This window comes from Saccopteryx leptura, chromosome 2, assembly GCF_036850995.1.
Source record: "Saccopteryx leptura isolate mSacLep1 chromosome 2, mSacLep1_pri_phased_curated, whole genome shotgun sequence".
Classification (NCBI taxonomy): Eukaryota; Metazoa; Chordata; class Mammalia; order Chiroptera; family Emballonuridae; genus Saccopteryx; species Saccopteryx leptura.
Genome location: NC_089504.1, coordinates 161091826 through 161109143, shown reverse-complemented (window position 1 = coordinate 161109143; position 17318 = coordinate 161091826). Strand labels below are relative to the sequence as shown.

Sequence of the window (17318 nt, the reverse complement as noted above, 5' to 3'; positions counted from 1 at the left end):
AATAAAATTGCCTTGTGTTCTATCATCACAGACTTGGAAGGGACCATAGTAGTCATCATATCCTATGTTCTACTTTAAAGATGAAGAAACTGATGGCAGCGACATGCAATGATAGGGCTGAGTCTAAATTTCAGGCCAGCCAATTTCCAGACTGAGTTGGAAGGGTTACTAGTTCCTTTAAAAATAATCACTGCTGCTTTAATAGCATCAGCACCTGTTGTTTCAGCTTCCGCAAGAAAGAAGCTATTAATTTCTCCTCCATCAAAGCTGAATTTCTGGTCTGTCTGAACCTTGTTTTCTTCTAACTGCAGCTGTCTACACCGCTAAGGCCAGGCACCTCTCTGAATGCAATAAATTGCCACACCCAAATATAGAAAGAAAAAAAAGACACAAATCTTGCAGACAGTGGCCAATCTGTGATGTCTTTCTCTAACTCTCTTCATTCTACCTTGGAGAGGCCTGGAGCACACAAGAGAAAGCCTTAGGCTTGCGAACCCTGTCCCCAACATCTAAGTTCTTCTTTGGGCTTGTGACCAGCTGCGACCAGGACATCAGCTGGCTGAAAGCTGAGAGAGACCATCTGAGTGGAGACCTCATTGTCTGCAAGATGTGAAGTAATTAAAATCTTGCTTTGGGGAAGTTTGAGAATGAAATCGAATTTTGAATGCCGCAGATCTTCAGTAAGGAAGTTTAACGTGCTTTTATTATCATTATTGTTATTATTGCGTTAGCAAGGCCTAGCCTGCTCCAACCATGCATTTTCCCGCGTCCGGTCTAGTCTGCAGCCCACGGCTGGGGGCCACTTGCTGCTCTTTCACCACAGTGCGAAGGTGAAGAGCTCTGGTGTTCCGGGACGTCCGGCGGGCGGGCGGGGGGAGAATCGTGCGGGAGCGCAGCACGCATGCGCGCTGGAGCTGCCGCCCGCCCCTCATAAGAGCGCGGCGAGGCGGCGCGGCGAGCCGACTCGGGGTTGTCTTGGTGCCCTGCGCGGTGAGTGTACGAGTCGCAGCGGCGCTCCGCTGCTTCTGCGGCCTAGAGGACTGAAACTTCCGTGGGAGGCACCCATCAGTGCGCACCTCCCGAGGGCTCGGAGTCCCGGGAGAGAGGGGGAGGCAGACAGGCCCGGCGCTCGTGGGAGCGAGCTGCAACCGGAGAGGCGGAGCAGGGGACCCGACGCGCAGCCGCCGCCAGCCGGGCAGGCTCCCGGAACGGCGGCGGGAGCGCGCCTGCCCCTCGCCCGCATCCTGGACGGCTGCGTGAGCTGGGAGGACTGACCGCCGGTCCCGCGGCGGGGAGCGTTGAGGCTGCACGCCGGAGGACTGCCGGGCGACGCGACCGGGGCCATGAGGACCGAGTTTGGACCTGAGCAGGCTGAGCGCGGCGGGACGCTGCACTTGCTGCCCGGAGTCCTGAGCGCAGTGCCCACCTTCTTGCCCCCTTCTCCCCGCCCGAGAGGGAACTAAAGGAAGGGAAACGCTCCTCGACTCGTGCGCGGGACCCCGAGATTCAAACTCTGCGCCCCGGTTCCGGGTCCGCAGCGGCGTTCCCAGCGGTAATCCTATTGGAGGGGTCGTCCCCTCGGGGATGCACCTGGAGGGCCCTCTCGCAGGTGAAGTCTCCACGGCATGAGGCACGGCAGCTCCAGTGGCCCCCCTGAATCAGCACCCGAAGAGTTCCACCAGTGTGGACCCACTGTCAAGGCCGCCCCTTCCGAACCGGGCCACTCGGTAGAGGGAGGGCATGGCTTAGGAATCTCTTGCCCAGCAGCCTGGCGTCGTCGGCTCCCGGACGTCGCAGCAGACAGCAGTGGCCCGCGCCGAAAGCGCCGCGTGCGGGACACTCAGTGAAGAGATCCCGGCCTGAGAGCACCGCTGGGACCACAACTCATCGAGAGACCGCATCGCGTCCAGGGTGCCATGTGGGGCGGACGCCGCCCGGCTGCCGCCGCCTCCTCCAGGATCCCCGCCTCACTCCTGCAGCTGCTGATGGCCGCGCTGCTGACGGCGGGGGCGCGGGCCAGCGGCGAGTACTGCCACGGCTGGCTGGACGCGCAGGGCGTCTGGCGCATCGGCTTCCAGTGCCCCGAGCGCTTCGACGGCGGCGACGCCACCATCTGCTGCGGCAGCTGTGCGTTGCGCTACTGCTGCTCCAGCGCCGATGCGCGCCTTGACCAGGGCGGCTGCGACAACGACCGCCAGCAGGGCGCTGGCGAGCCTGGCCGAGTGGACAAAGACGGCTCAGACGGCTCGGCAGGTAGGGGGCAGAGCCGAGCGCGAGCGCGAACGGGGAGGAAGGTTGGCTTCGCCTGGACGGCAAAGACCTGGGACCCTAGAGAGGGGAAGGAAATTAGAAGCATTGATATTTCAGAAGAGGGTCTTGAACCAGGAGGTGGCGCTTGCATTCTGGGCCAGCCAGTAATTGTGTGCGAAATGGGGCACCAGTTCACCGTCCTGGGCCTCAGTTTCCCCATCTGTCAACTAAAGAGTAGTTTGGTTTGGATTTTCCCAAGAAAACTACACCCTAAGGCAGGGTGGGCCTCAGACAGCTCCACAATCCTTCAGACCTAGGCTTCCTCCCATGTCCTTTATCTCCAGAGGTTATACCTTTCAACTAAGGGTTAATGTTTTGAGACGTGGAAGGCTGGCAGGGGCACTTCGGGGAAAGCTCCTCAGAAGGAAGGCAGCTAGCTCCTCATGGTTTCTGGTGAGTGACTACTTTAGCAGGCCCTGGAGACTCGAATCCTCTCTGACACCGCTGCTGCACCTCTCCCCTGCCAGACCCTGGCCTACCTGGTTTTCTGGACAGTTGTCACCATGTCAGACTTGCTAGGTGTCACGTCAGAGTTGTGCTCAACCTTGCTCTTTGTGGCTTTAATTTTGTTAAATTATATTTTTTTCAAATTGCCAAAGCTAGAGTTGGAAAAATAAACAAGTAGGTGCTAGAATTTGGTAGGTTCCACTTCCTCCACTCTTCACAAACTTCCCAGACGACCTCTCTCCAGGCTCCACATTAGTGTCTGTGTGTTTGGAAGGGAAAATTTAGGTCCGTGTATGGGTAGAGGTCACATGGCAAGCATGTCATCTAGAGATTGTCTTCTCTTTTTTTCGTAGCTGCTATGTCAAGGACAGGACTTTTTACCAGCACTAGGAGCCAGGCTTTGAGCTACCTGAGCTTGGCACTGACTGGCATCTGTGTTTACAGAGCTGTCTACACATGGTAAGAGGCAGTTTTTTTCGGTGCCGGTTCCTTGGCATTTGAGTATTTTATTAGCAAGCTACTCCTGTTTTTCCGCTGCACTGAATCTGAAGAGAGGAGAACTGAAGGTAGGTAATTCCAGATAAGGTGCCATCTTAAAATGCCAGCTCAGCATTGCAGAGTGTGTGGCTGGGGAATAAAGCCTCAAGAAATGAGCCAGAGACGGAACTGCTACTTCCATGTGTCAACTAAGTTAGGCTCATTAATGGCCTCTAAAAAGTTAGGTTGGCTTTGGACAGATCAGTAGGCAGCAGACCTCTCATGACACCGTGTGACGTGTGTGGGTGCCTCCCTCACCCTACTTTTAAGTCCTTTTTTCCTGAAAATTCTGTTCTTCTCACTTCTGTTCTGCAGTCTGGAAGGACAGCATGCCTAATTAAGCAGTGCAAGGAGGCTTCCAGAAGCCCTGCATGCTTTACTCTGTGTAGCTATTTACGCTGCTAATTAAAAAGTCTGGAAATAGAACAGTTGTTTTTCCCCAAAATTCATTACTGGACTTAGGCTGTTTCACCTACTTTTTTGCAGTAATGTTTGGATTTTTTCAACTGTTTTTGTTTACTTCTTGATGACATATTTAGGGCTGATATCTTAATTTGGAGGATGCAATATTTATAGCATGTGGATAGAAAAGCCTCATACTGCTCTAGTATGCTGTAGTTAGCCTGAAGTTACCCTGTAATTGGAACAGCCCTACTATGGGAAAACCAGCTGTGCTGTCAACTGTAGCAAGGGTGTCTACCTGTTAAAAGGACACTGTGTATAAATATAGTGTTTACTCTGTTCAGCATTGATGATTAAGGAAATCTTCAAATGTCAGCTTTGGTTAAAAAGTATGTTTTACTCATAAAGCATTATTTCTTCATGACTACATGTGTTCCTACTATATTCTAAAAACACCGATTCTCAGGTGACCATCAAACCATACCTCAGAGGTGTGGGAGAACTGGGCTTCCTCTTGAGGTGCTGCCCTATACCACTGAGCTGGCACTGCTTTGCAAAGACCAGCAAGACCTAGTCCCTGCCCTCATAGACAGGGATGGGAACATGTCAAAAAAGTAGAGTTCCTAGTAACTTGGCCAGAATTCTAGGGAAGTGGTTTTCAGGCATTCTGCAGGCTCCTCCTTCCATCAGTTTGTATCTCTTATCCAGCTTCTGGAAGCCCTGTGCTGCAGCCCCTTATGGTTCCTGCAAGAGTTTTTAAGTAAAATAACATAAAAATGGAGCTCATTACCAATTTTAATAAAAGTTACTATTTTTATCTTTTACGGTTTCATTTTTCAGAATAAACCTCCCTTGTTAAATATGGTAGCCGTTGCTTTATACAGGCTTTCCCTGTAGTTCCTCACACAGAATCCAGGGCCAGATTCAGGTGACTGTTCCACCTCAGCCCCCTTGAGCCTGCCTGGGGACTTCCCAGCTCACTACAGGCTGGTCTCCTTCCTGGAACAGATGTCTCTTTGCTCCAACATTTGTTCTCCCCAGTATCTGTTCTATGCTGATGGTCCTTTCTACCATCCACGCAGGCGTCCCCAAACTACGGCCCCGCGGGCCACATGTGGCCCCCTGAGGCCATTTATCCGGCCCCCCCGCCGCACTCCCGGAAGGGGCACTTCTTTCACTGGTGGTCAGTGAGAGGTGCACTGTATGTGGCGGCCCTCCAACGGTCTGAGGGACAGTGAACTCGCCCCCTGTGTAAAAAGTTTGGGGACCTCTGATCCAGTGACTAGTGTTAACTCCCTCCTCCAATCCCCACCAGCCTCAGTTAGGCAAGCCAGTGGAGTTTTTCTTACCCTTTTTTTTTTTTACCTCTGTGCCTTACAGACTCCTTTTAGAAATGGGCATTGCTAGAATCTGTGGTAAAAGGAGTTTGCAAGAAATATAAATAACTTGTTGGGGGGGGAGCCTTTTAAATAATTTCAACTCATTTCTAGACAGATCATATAGTTATCTGACTTGAATTCAGACAGTTTAGTTATTGAAGCCATTTTAGAACAGTCTTAAAACATGAAACTCATGTTTTTGCCAAATTGGATGTTTGCTTCAATCAGTGCAGTTTTGCTTTGGGGGGCTGACCCACTGCCATGCCTATGGGACTCTCCCCTTCTTTCCTGGACACTTAGTAAAAGACAGTGCATATTATGGACTGCTGATGAACACAAAACTCGGATCAAGCCTGGGTCCTCCAGTTCTCAGTTGTCACCGCCACTCTTACGATCTTCACTGCCAAGCACTGATTTTTGTTGCCTATTTCTAGTGAATCATAATGTTATGTTTTTGTCCTCCAGTCCCCATCTACGTGCCATTTCTCATCGTTGGGTCCGTATTTGTCGCCTTCATCATCTTGGGGTCTCTCGTGGCTGCCTGTTGCTGCAGATGTCTCCGGCCTAAGCAGGAGCCCCAGCAGAGCCGGGCACCTGGGGGGAACCGCTTGATGGAGACCATCCCCATGATCCCGAGTGCCAGCACTTCCCGTGGGTCATCCTCTCGCCAGTCTAGCACAGCTGCCAGCTCTAGCTCCAGTGCCAACTCTGGAGCCCGGGCACCCCCAACAAGGTCACAGACCAACTGTTGCTTGCCTGAGGGGACCATGAACAACGTGTATGTCAACATGCCTACGAATTTCTCTGTGCTGAACTGTCAGCAGGCCACCCAAATTGTGCCCCATCAAGGGCAGTACCTGCATCCCCCATATGTGGGATACACAGTGCAGCATGACTCGGTGCCCATGACTCCTGTGCCACCTTTCCTGGACAGCCTGCAAACAGGCTATAGGCAGATTCAGGCCCCCTTCCCTCACACTAACAGTGAACAGAAGATGTACCCAGCTGTGACCGTGTGACTCAAGGTGCCAGCGGGTTCCATTATGAGACCAAGGAAAATAGAGAAACTGTAGACTTGGCGAAGATTCTTGAAGTAGAAGTCGGTTGTTCACGGCACAGGTCTTGTGGATAGTTTGATCTGTCCCAAACTATGTGAAAACATTCTGTTTCTGAATTAGCTTTTCTAGAAATGTTTCATCCCAGTGCATGATTGATTTATGATGGAAAAGGAAGTCACCTGGAGAAGATGCCTGTGTTGTTACCAGTGGTTGTGTGACAAATGCTTGAGCTCTTAAGTGCCATTGGGGTATGGCTGTCAAAAGAATTTTGTAAACAGCTAGATTAATGGTTTTTATTATGTTGCTATTATTTCTTTTCTGGTTTTTACTATGCCAGGTCAGAATACCTGTTCCTTGCCTTTTACCTGGGTAAGTTTTTTTAAAGCATCCAAGGTTTAGGTAGGGGAAGATACCCAATTATTATAAACTCAATTATTGTAGAAGGAAATCCAATCTGAACTCTATGAGATTAGTCAATTATCTCAGTATTTCACAGGCATTCTTAATTCCATTGTAAAAATATATATATATATTGTCTATTTTTGTGCTTTTTTTGTCGATGTGCTTTTTTACCTTGTGTAGATAGATACCTTATTACAAAGTGATTTTCTACATTAAAAAGAGACTGAAAGAAATTGTATAATTACTGAACTAATGACATTCAGAACTTTGAGGTTTTAATCTTGATGTAGTGGGAGGTGTAGTAATAAACCCATTCATCCCCTTCTTGATTGTATCATCTAATATTCCAACTTTATAGTGGCACCTGAGAAGTAATTTGGTGGTTTTTATATTGAAATAGTAAACTATCACCTGCTACTTCTGCAAGTTATGTATGGCTCGGCATTTCTTCCTGTTTGTTTTGCAGACCTCCATGTCTGTATGAGATCCAGTGCAGGCCATTACTGATCTTATAAGTGAAAATCAGCATTTCTAAGCAGATCTGATAAAACATTTTCTTGTTTTTCATATAAATATCAAAGAAATGCTCACAAAGGTTGAGTGTGGCTTCTCAGCCATAAACTGAGACTTGGGATGAAATTTAAACCACATATATAATTTACTTTTCAAATCAAAAAACTTTTAATATCCGTTATTAAAATGGCTCATTTTTCAGCCAATAGGGACTCTTAAATCAAGAGAAAAGCTGTTCAAAGAGATACTGTCTTTCTCTACCCACAAAGTTCATTCTTGTTTTTCTCCTTTAGTCCTCAGCAAGCACTGTATTTATTACCAGTGTTCTGAATTTTGAAATCCAAGTGAATTTCTATATTATTTACTTATAAGAAATGAGTTTAAGTGCATGTAGTAAATTTCCATTTGCTAGCAAAACCAAGATTTGTAATTAAACCATTATAAGGTTGGTCTTTTACCCATTTATGTCAATATCTATTATCCATCTATCTTTCTTATCTATCCTACCTATCTCTATATCAATCTATATCTAATCTCATCTATGACTGAATAATGTGAAACCATTATTGGCAGTTGGCATCTATAAAGATACTCAATCAAACTTTTTTAATAACCAAAAGCAGGGGGAAATCATTTTACTTATTAATAAATATTTTATGTTATGAATTCCTAGGAGAGTTGAATTTTTTTCATTTTCATTCCACTTGGTAATTTTAGATGGTCCGTAAAACCTGTTAATAGAATGAAATTGCCTAAGTACTGCTTTCCAGAAGCAAGACCTCCCTTTAACACTACTTAATATCTGGGAAGTTTGTATGCATTATGTATGTTCTGTGATTCAGTGATATTATTTCATATGTTCCATGGGAAATGTTGACAACACCTGAAGGACAGTTCTTTGGGGACCATACTGTCAGGCTGCATTGTCTTTGATGGCAGATTCAGGCTTATCTGAGGAAGTAAAATTCCTAGAAGATTGGAGGTGAAAGGGACCTTAGAGATCACTGGAGAATTCAGTAAAGAGCCAGAGGCTAAATATTTTATTTTTAAAATTTTATTTATTCATTTTAGAAGAGAAAGAGGGGAGGGAGGAGCAGGAAGCATAAACTCCCATATGTGCCTTGACCAGGCAAGCCCAGGGTTTCAAACCAGCAACCTCAGCATTCCACTATGCCACCACAGGTCAGGCAGAGACTAAATATTTTAGGCTTTGCGATGACTCTCTGCTGAGCTGTTGCAGCACAAAAGCAGCCTTAACCCAGTGAGCATAGCTAGAGTCTAGTAGAACCTTCCTAACAGACACCAAAACTTGAATTCCGTACAATTTTCATATGTCACAAAGTTTTCTGTTTTTATTTTTCCATTTTAAAATTTAATTCTAAATTCAAGGGCTGCAAGAAACAGGCAGTGGCCCGATTTGCCATTGGGCCATCGTTGGCCAATACCTGATCTCTATCTTTCCCCAATACCTGTGTCCCTCAGCGACACTTTGGACAGTCTTGTTCAAAACACAGGGATGAGGATGCTTATGTAAGAGAGTGCACCTTATACAAGATTGTCCAACTTTTCCTCCTTTTCTATGTGGTAATTAAATATGGTAAAAGCAAAAGTGTACTTTAGTAAATGCCTTGAGTTTTTCACTTAGCCCTACTTGGCCTTTCCAAAAATATAGTATCACATTGGACGCAGCCTCAAACCTTTTCAATTTTGGTAAAAACTATGGAGTAATTTAGCTGCCAAAGCAAAACATTTCAAATATCGGGTTTAAGCACACCTTTTTTTACTCTCTTGAAATCAGAATCTATCAGGTGTGATTTGCACTCAAATATTTTAAAGTCTTGGGAGGGGGAAGGAGGAGCTGTTACAAGTGGGCAGGAAGCTTTCTGCTGCACGTTTTCTTCTGTGTCTAAACCTTTCATGTTGGTTTACGATGGTTCCAGGGAAGTTCTGTATCCCTATGTGTAGGACAGAAAAACGCCTTGGTTTTGAGGAAGGAGAATTAACCAGCTCTTAATGTCCATGTAAGACCCCAGAAACATGCATCTCCTGTCATTTCTGCTGCAGCCAGAAAAGTTTAAAATTTAACAATAATATCAAAATCCAAAGTGGCTATAAGACCATTAAGACACATGCCTTTGCAATGAGCATATTTATGTTTCTAGATGCTTGACGAATGAAATACTTCATCTATTAAATTTACCGTGTGCTCATTTACTTATTTATTTATTTTTTATTATTTTTTTAATCTTTTTTATTTTAATTATTTTTTTAATTTATTCATTTTAGAGAGGAGAGAGAGAGAGACAGAGAGAGAGAGAGGAGAGACAGAGAGAAGGGGGGGAGGAGCTAGAAGCATCAACTCCCATATGTGCCTTGACCAGGCAAGTCCAGGGTTTCGAACCGGTGACCTCAGCATTTCCAGGTCGACGCTTTATCCACTGAGCCACCACAGGTCAGGCTATTTATTTTTTAATTGCACTGTTTTATTTCATGAATTTGATGAATGGTATTTTCTCCTTGTTGTGTTACCAAAGAGGATTTAACTTCCTTCAGAAGCATTTCCTGAGGAAACCAGAAAAGGTAGGACGAAGTTGGCAAGGAAATTTGGGGCAAATGTTCGCAAATAAGACAGGATACAGGAGAAGAGGTTACGTGGCACTAACAGTTGGAATCAGAAAGAGTTTGGAATAATAATAGGTTCTCTTCTCAGTTTGTCCCCTACCTGGCAATAGTGCTACATTTAGTCCTTTTTCTCTCTGAGCCTTGTCAGTATCCTGCAAATTAAAACGTTGTCTTTTTGCTGGTAGTTTCTGTATCCCACATACACATATCCTCAGCGGTTTGTTAAAATGTTTTAAATTAATGAACACACTTGTTTCTAATTGCTTAAGCTTCCCAAATGCTTAAAAGGAATAAGCTTGTTTCTTTTTCGATAGAGATTTTTCATGAATGAAGCCTGGTCTTCATCCAGCCAGTGAGGAGGGCTGCAGTGTGTACTTCACTACCCTATGCAGTGCAGACCTCTGCTCAGGGGACGTGCACAGCGGAGCTGGTCAGGACCTGGGATGGGAAGACAGAAGCCAGATCAACCCCATCAGTCATCAGAATGGAAAGCCAGAAGCTCAGGCACCAGCCCACCAGCACAATGGCAGACTTGCTAAGTTCCTGCTGAGTAAATCATGTATCAGCACTAATGGCTAAGTGAACTTTCTAGGACTTAAAAATAAAGTGATTACTTCCCCAATTTGCTTATTTCCTTTGCCTCTTGAGCAGGAAAAAAAATCAAAGTGTCTGAGGAAGCTGCAGTCATCTTGAGTGGAGGACTCTCAACACAGAGTGGGTGGTGCCAGTGTATTAAGACCTCAGGGGGAGTTCCAGGGAGCCCAGAGGTGGGCTGGACCCGGCCACCAGTGAAGGCTCACCCTTTGGGCTCCACTTCTTGAGCCCTATTCATTTTGAAAAGGAACAGCTTAGATATTACAAGGAGTGGTCATGCATATAAATGAGAACACCATTCCTCATCCTGCATGCCTTGCATGTCCAGGTGGCCGTCCTCAGGGCATCTCTACTCTGTGCCATCTCTCTTCCTTGTTTTAAGGGCCAGCGATCAGCCATTTTCATTCAACCCGTTCATTCTAAAACATATAGCAAGTTTCTTTGACTTAAAAAAATTTTCTAACAACACGATTTTGTTATTACAAATTTCAAAACAAAACGCTTGACCAGGCAGTGGCGCAGTGGATAGAGCGTCGGACGGACTGGGATGTGGAGGACCCAGGTTCAGGACCCCGAGGTCGCCGCTTGAGAGTGGGCTCATCTGGCTTGAGCAAAAAGCTCACCAGCTTGGACCCAAGGTCACTGGCTCGAGCAAGCAGTCACTTGGTCTGCTGAAGGTCCGTGGTCAAGGCACATATGAGAAAGCAATCAATGAACTAAGATGTCGCAACGAGAAACTGATGATTGATGCTTCTCATCTCTCTTTCTTCCTGTCTGTCTGTCCCTATCTGTCCCTCTCTCTAACTCCCTCTCTCTGTCCCTGTAAAAAGAAAAAAAAAAAAAAGAATTTTCACATAATATTTATAACCTTCAAAGTAATAAGTGCCTGTCAGTTAGAAATAACAGCAATTTGTTAGGCTACTGGATTTAACATAAAACTAATTTACAAACATGAAAAGGAGTAGTAGCATTACACATATGTGTAATGGTAAATATTGGACTTTTAAATTTTTTTAAAATTTAAAACAAAGTGTAATCCAAGTGCCTTTAAGGGGTTGAGTAAATGAAAGATGACAAAAAGTTAGAAATTACTAAATCCTCTCCACAAATTACAGTGATACATGGGGTAAGTATGTTTTAATACAGTGGTCCCTAAACTTTTTACACAGAGGGCCAGTTCACTGTCCCTCAGACTGTTGGAGGGCCGGACTATAACTATGAACAAATCCCTATGCACACTGCACATATTTTAAAGTAAAAAAACAAAACAGAAACAATATTTTAAATAAAGAACAAGTAAATTTAAATCAACAAACTGACCAGTATTTCAATGGGAACTATGCTCCTCTCACTGACCACCAATGAAAGAGGTGCCCCTTCCGGAAGTGAGGCAGGGGCTGGATAAATAGCCTCAGGGGGCCTCATGCGGCCGCGGGCCATAGTTTGGGGACCCCTGTTTTAGTGCGTTGATTTGCATCTGCTTTTCTCTACCCTCTGTTCTTCCAGATAGATGGATTTATCAGTAACAAATGGAAAAATAAAATAAACCCTGGACAGTTACTCCTGTCCATGATGTTAGGTATTTTTGGATATCACAGCACCATGATAGAAGCAGTTTGAGATAAAATACAAAGTTTTATGTAGAGAGTTGGCTGCAAGGGTCATTTTGCTTTTAACATTAAGTTTTCAACATACTCAAAATTAAAGGACCTTGACTCAAGTCAAGATCAAGAAATTTAAAATATTTTTAAAACAACTTTTAAGCAAAAGATGATAAAATGGGTAAAAGTTTATGATGGTAGCCTTATAATTGATTTTAAACATAAAACTTGCATCTTAATTTCAACCTTCTTGAAGTGTAGGTCTTTCCATTTAGAAAAATCATAGGTTACAGAAGACATTATTTACTCAGTAGACATAACAGCTATAGAAGACTGATTGCCATCTGCAACATGTATATAAAATGACCACATGTGTGTATAGGTATGTGTACAGAATGATCACAGGAAAATTTGAAACAACTTATTACATGAAGTTATCTAAAGCTCTGTTCTCAATTTTTTAAAAAAAAATTTTAGCAAGAGTGACTGAGACAGAGGCAGAGAGAGGGACAGATAGGGACAGACAGGAAGGGAGAGAAATGAGAAGCATCAATTCTTGGAAGAGAGAGATGAAAAGCATCAACTCATAGTCGTGGCACCTTAGTTGTTCATTGATTGCTTTCTCATATGTGCCTTGGCCAGGGAGCTCCAGCCGAGCCAGTGACTCCTTGCTTAAGCCAGCAACTTTTGGGCTCTGATCCCACGCGCAAGCCAGCGACCCCGTGCTCAAGCTGTTGAGCCCGCGATCTCAGGATTTTGAACCTGGGTCCTCCTCTGCATCCCAGGCCAACACTCTATCCACTGCACCACTGCCTGGTCAGGTTCTGTTCTCAATTCTTGACTGATTAAAAAAAAAAAAAGGAGTTTGTTTGCCATGCTCAGCTTTTCTTGTCTCAGTTGTAATTGGTTTTACTAGATTGACGTTGAATGGACTCAGGTTACAACTCATTTCTACCACTTCAGGTGGGTCCTTCACTGTGCTGTCATGTCACTGAAACTCAGTTTGCTCTCTGCCAAAGGAGTTGAGTGGGGACAAAGAATATGACATGGCACAGTGATAGTGGCATCCAATCGGTTTTTATAATATACATATAATTTAACTTTTCATATATTTTTAACCTGCCCAATATAGAGGAATATGTAATATTATATTGAAAAAAATATGTCAAACATCTGTAGCTTCTTAGAACTAGTGTAGGAGAGTTTTCTTATTTTTGTTTCAGTAACTAATCAGTTTTACCTGGGTTGGTCTAAGTTTCTTATGTGTTAGGTTTGCTTAAGAGATATGTATGGAATTGGTTTTCTCTGACCCTTGAATCAGTACCACTCTTTGTAATGCCCTAAGTAGCCTGTCTTGTCCCTCTGAATTGTTCTTTGTAAACTCACAGAGTTTCTCTCCTCCCTTCTATCTTGACTAGGTTTAGCTGTTCCTACTGAGCCTTCCTAGTCTGCCACTTGGCACCTCTCTGAACCAATCAGGGTCCAGTAAAGAACATAGACTGAGTTACTTTAATTTTCTACTGACTTACAACCTACACATAGTAGAGCACACAAATCTTAAATGAACAGCTTGATAAACTATCACCCAGATAATGAGTCTTAAAGAAAGAACCCTGTTGATAGCTCCCTTCAAAGGTAAGTGTTCTTCTAATCTCTGTCATCATAAATTAGCTTTGAGCTTTATATCAATGGAATCACACAGCATATACTCTCCTGGTTCTGGCTTCTTTCACACCATGTTATGGCTAATGTTGAATGAAGCAGGAGTTTGTTCCTCTGCATAGCTGTGCAGTATCCATTTTATGAATGCATCATCATTATTTGTCCACTCTGCTATTTATGGACATTTGGGTTATTTTTTGTTTGGGGCTGTGAGAAATAATGCCGTTAGGAACCTTTTTAAACATGCGTTTGGTGAATGTAAGCACTGTTCTCTTGGGTGAAATTCCAGGAGTGGAACTGCTAATGTCATAGATTGTAGTGTATTTGCCTCAGTAGATAGGGCCATCGTCACACCAGTTATTTTCAACAGAGCAAATTTGTATAAGGAGTTGGTTAAGCAGGTATTAGGGAACTGAACAAAGGGGCACACTGAGGCAACAAAGAGATAGTAACTGCCACAAGCAGTTACCACCCCAGGGCCAGAAAAACAAAGGACAGAAGTATAGAGGTGGGAGAGTATTAGAATCTAAGATCTTAAAGAAAAGGCCCTGTAATGTTCACAGAGGGGCACCTGCTATGTGCTCTACTACAGTGGTCCCCAACCTTTTTTGGGCCACGGACCGGTTTAATGTCAGAAAATATTTTCACAGACCGGCCTTTAGGGTGGGACGGATAAATGTATCACGTGACTGAGACAAGCGTCAAGAGTGAGTCTTAGACGGATGTAACAGAGGGAATCTGGTCATTTTTTTAAAATAAAACATCTTTCAGACTTAAATATAAATAAAACAGAAATAATGTAAGTTAGTTATTCTTTCTCTGAGGACTGGTACCAAATGGCCCACGGACCGGTACCGGTCCATGGCCCAGGGGTTGGGGACCACGGCTCTACTATAATTTCTCTGTATAGTGCTCCCAGGAGACATAATGAGGCAGATTCTAGGAATGCCGACCATTTTTTAAAAGCTGGTAACTGGTACCAACTGCTGCCAGGATGAAGCCTGTAACTTTGGAAATCAATAACTGGCATCCTTCAGGCTGACACTCTGCCTGGTCACTCGAATGACTCTGACGGCTTTCTCAGACTCTGTGATGTACATGCTGCAGCACACTAGTCTACTTACCTGCAACTGTGCACAAAATGATAGAACCTAACGCAGTTCATGCAAAATTAAAACTCCATGCTTAGTCAGAGTTGAGTTTAACAGTGTTCCTTGGGAAGCCATCTTGGTGGGGACTTTGCAGATATCTTTTAGAGGCTGCTTTAGGACATTGTTGGAGGTAAAACACAGATTCTGGAGAAGATAAAAATTGGATTGAAGTCCCTCTTCCATCTCTGACAACTGATAATTTAGGAGACCTTTCTGAGCTTCAGTGGTTTAGAACGGGATTTGCGGTCACAGCTCCATACAGTGCAGTGGGTCCGATAAAGTAACATGATAGGACAGTACTCACCACCACAGCCTTCTCCTAATAGAAGTTCCTTTTGTAGGCTACTTTCCTGAGGCTCTGGTTTTATGTAAGTGGGAAGGTTTGGGGTTGAATTTTAAACCATCTTTAAAACCTTACCTGGCCACATTCTCCTGGGATCCTTTTGTTGTTCTAGTTTCCGTGTCATCCAAAAATCCTGAGAAATTGGACTATAGGAACTGGAAGCAGGAGACATTGGGGAGGAGACAGCATTGCTCCCTGCTCCTTTCACAAGCACTCGGTATAATTTCTCTTTATTTTCCATTCCCATAGCACTTAACTTGTAACTTTGGGTCACACCGCCTTATACTATATTTACCTGTGTACATGTCCCTTATATGGCAAATTCCTTGAAGATAGAAGCCAAGGCTTTATTGCTAAGTGACTTCTCAGACCCTAGTATAAAGCCTGCATGCACTATGTAGATGACTAACATTTTCAGAGAAAGAAAATAAGTTTGAAAATCAAAATTTAAAATTTTTTCAAAATGAATTTAATAAGAGGTATCCTTAGGCCAAAGCAATACCATACATTATATATATATATTTATATATAAATACATATATTTTTAAAAAATATATATATATTTTTAATGTAGGATCCAATATATCTAGGCATCATGTAGACTAACACACAGATTTTTCTTTGATTACAAAAAATTTCAAATAGCCTATTCAGTTAAAATGCCTGAAACAGAACAGGAATTTGAGCCTTATTTGCTTCATTTTTTGGGTCTTTCTTATGGTGGCCTTTCTGAGAAAGGGCTGCTTCTGTCTAGATTTTAATCACAGATTAAGTCTAAATGTTTGGTCCCACAGAATGAAGTAAAGATGGCAAAGGTTTGAAATCACCAGAGCTATCTTAAAACAATTTCTTTTTATAATAAATTGTAAGTCTAAGAGTGCTCTGGAGAGACATTATATAAATAGAATCATATAATATTTTTCTCTTCAATATTAGCTTATTTCATTTAGCATAATGTCTTTAAGTTTCATCTCTGTTACATAGAATGTGTCAGAATTTCCTTCCTTTTTAAGACTGAATTGTGTCTACAGACCACATTTTGTTTAGTCATTCAACTGTTGATGAATATTTGTGTTGTTTCCAACTTTTGTTGTTGTGAATAATGCTGCTATGCACCTGGGTGTATAAATAACAGTTTCAGTTCCACCTTTCAATTCTTTTTTTTTTAAATTTACTAATTTTAATGGGGTGACATTGATAAATCAGGGTACATATGTTCAGAGAAAACATCTCCAGATTATTTTGACATTTGATTATGTTGCATACCCCTCACCCCCCCGCTCCCCCCTCCCCATTACCATCACATTCTTTTGCTGGGTCATATTATAAGTATCTCTGTTTAATGATCTTTGAGGAAACTGTTGTGATTTTAAGCCACTAAATGTTGGGGTGGTTTGCTACATGATAAAGATAACATTCTGTTTATTTGCATGCCTATCTCCTTTACTGGACTGAGTTTTTTGGAAGTTTCATTTTTCTGTATTATTAGCACATAGCAGTATGTCTGGGACACAGTTCTGAAATGAGTAAATGGAGATTCTCACCACCAGATGTAATCTTAAAAGTATTTATCAATCTGGATGGCAGTAGTTATGACCAGACACAATGGAGCCCTGCCTGGCAGGTATCACCACTTAGTTGCTGGACTGTGGAAAGTTTCAGAGGTGGTGATGGTGTGGATAACTCATCTACCCTTTTACTAAGAGGGGAAGTGGCTATTTATCACTGATAGGGAAGTATTTCAATATATTAACAAGTGCTGGAGTTATGCCAGGGTGAATACAGCACACCAGCCCTGTCTTCACCATCACCCAGAAGGAGGTAGGGAAGGATTACTCTCAGTTTTGTAGGAGAAGACATTGCAGTGCAGAGGACTTAAATGACTTCTGCAAGATCATGAGGCTAATAACTGGCTAAATTTCTGAAGGCAAATGCTTTGATTCCAAGTCCATGTTTATCTTATTACACAAGCTGCACTGTGCACAGGTGGTAACACGGGTCCGATTGCGGGGAAGTTTATCATATTCTTGGAGAGGTGGGCTTAAGTATGCAAAATTCATATTATAAAGAAGTGCAGGTACTTCGAGTGCCCCAATGCTGCAAGGTGTAGAGATAGGAGCGCCTCTATCTGAGAAGGGTTCCTAGAGGACTAGAATCAAGCCTCCAAGAACAACAAGTCATTGGGGAGAAGACTTATTGAAGAAGGGGGAGTGAGCAGAGAAATTGGGTAGGGAGGTAAGACCAGATGTTAATAGGCCCGGGTCTCGTTAAAGTAGTGGTTCTCTTTGGTGAGCAGA

General features: G+C 43.6%; 1 protein-coding gene across 1 annotated transcript; it reads left to right on the top strand.

The window, feature by feature from the left end:
• The first annotated feature begins 1656 nt into the window (after positions 1-1656).
• Positions 1657-6670, top strand: SHISA2 (shisa family member 2). Its single transcript, XM_066369172.1, has 2 exons — positions 1657-2253; positions 5541-6670. The coding sequence occupies exons 1-2, from the start codon at positions 1917-1919 to the stop codon at positions 6092-6094; spliced, it is 891 nt and encodes a 296-aa protein (XP_066225269.1). The 5' UTR covers positions 1657-1916; the 3' UTR covers positions 6095-6670.
• The last annotated feature ends 10648 nt before the right edge of the window (positions 6671-17318 follow it).

Coding starts and splice junctions, on each gene's coding strand:
- SHISA2 (XM_066369172.1), top strand. CDS start 1,917: ATGTGGGGCGGACGCCGCCCGGCTGCCGCCGCCTCCTCCAGGATCCCC. Junction 2,254..5,540: donor CGGCTCAGACGGCTCGGCAG/GTAGGGGGCAGA, acceptor TTTGTCCTCCAG/TCCCCATCTACGTGCCATTT.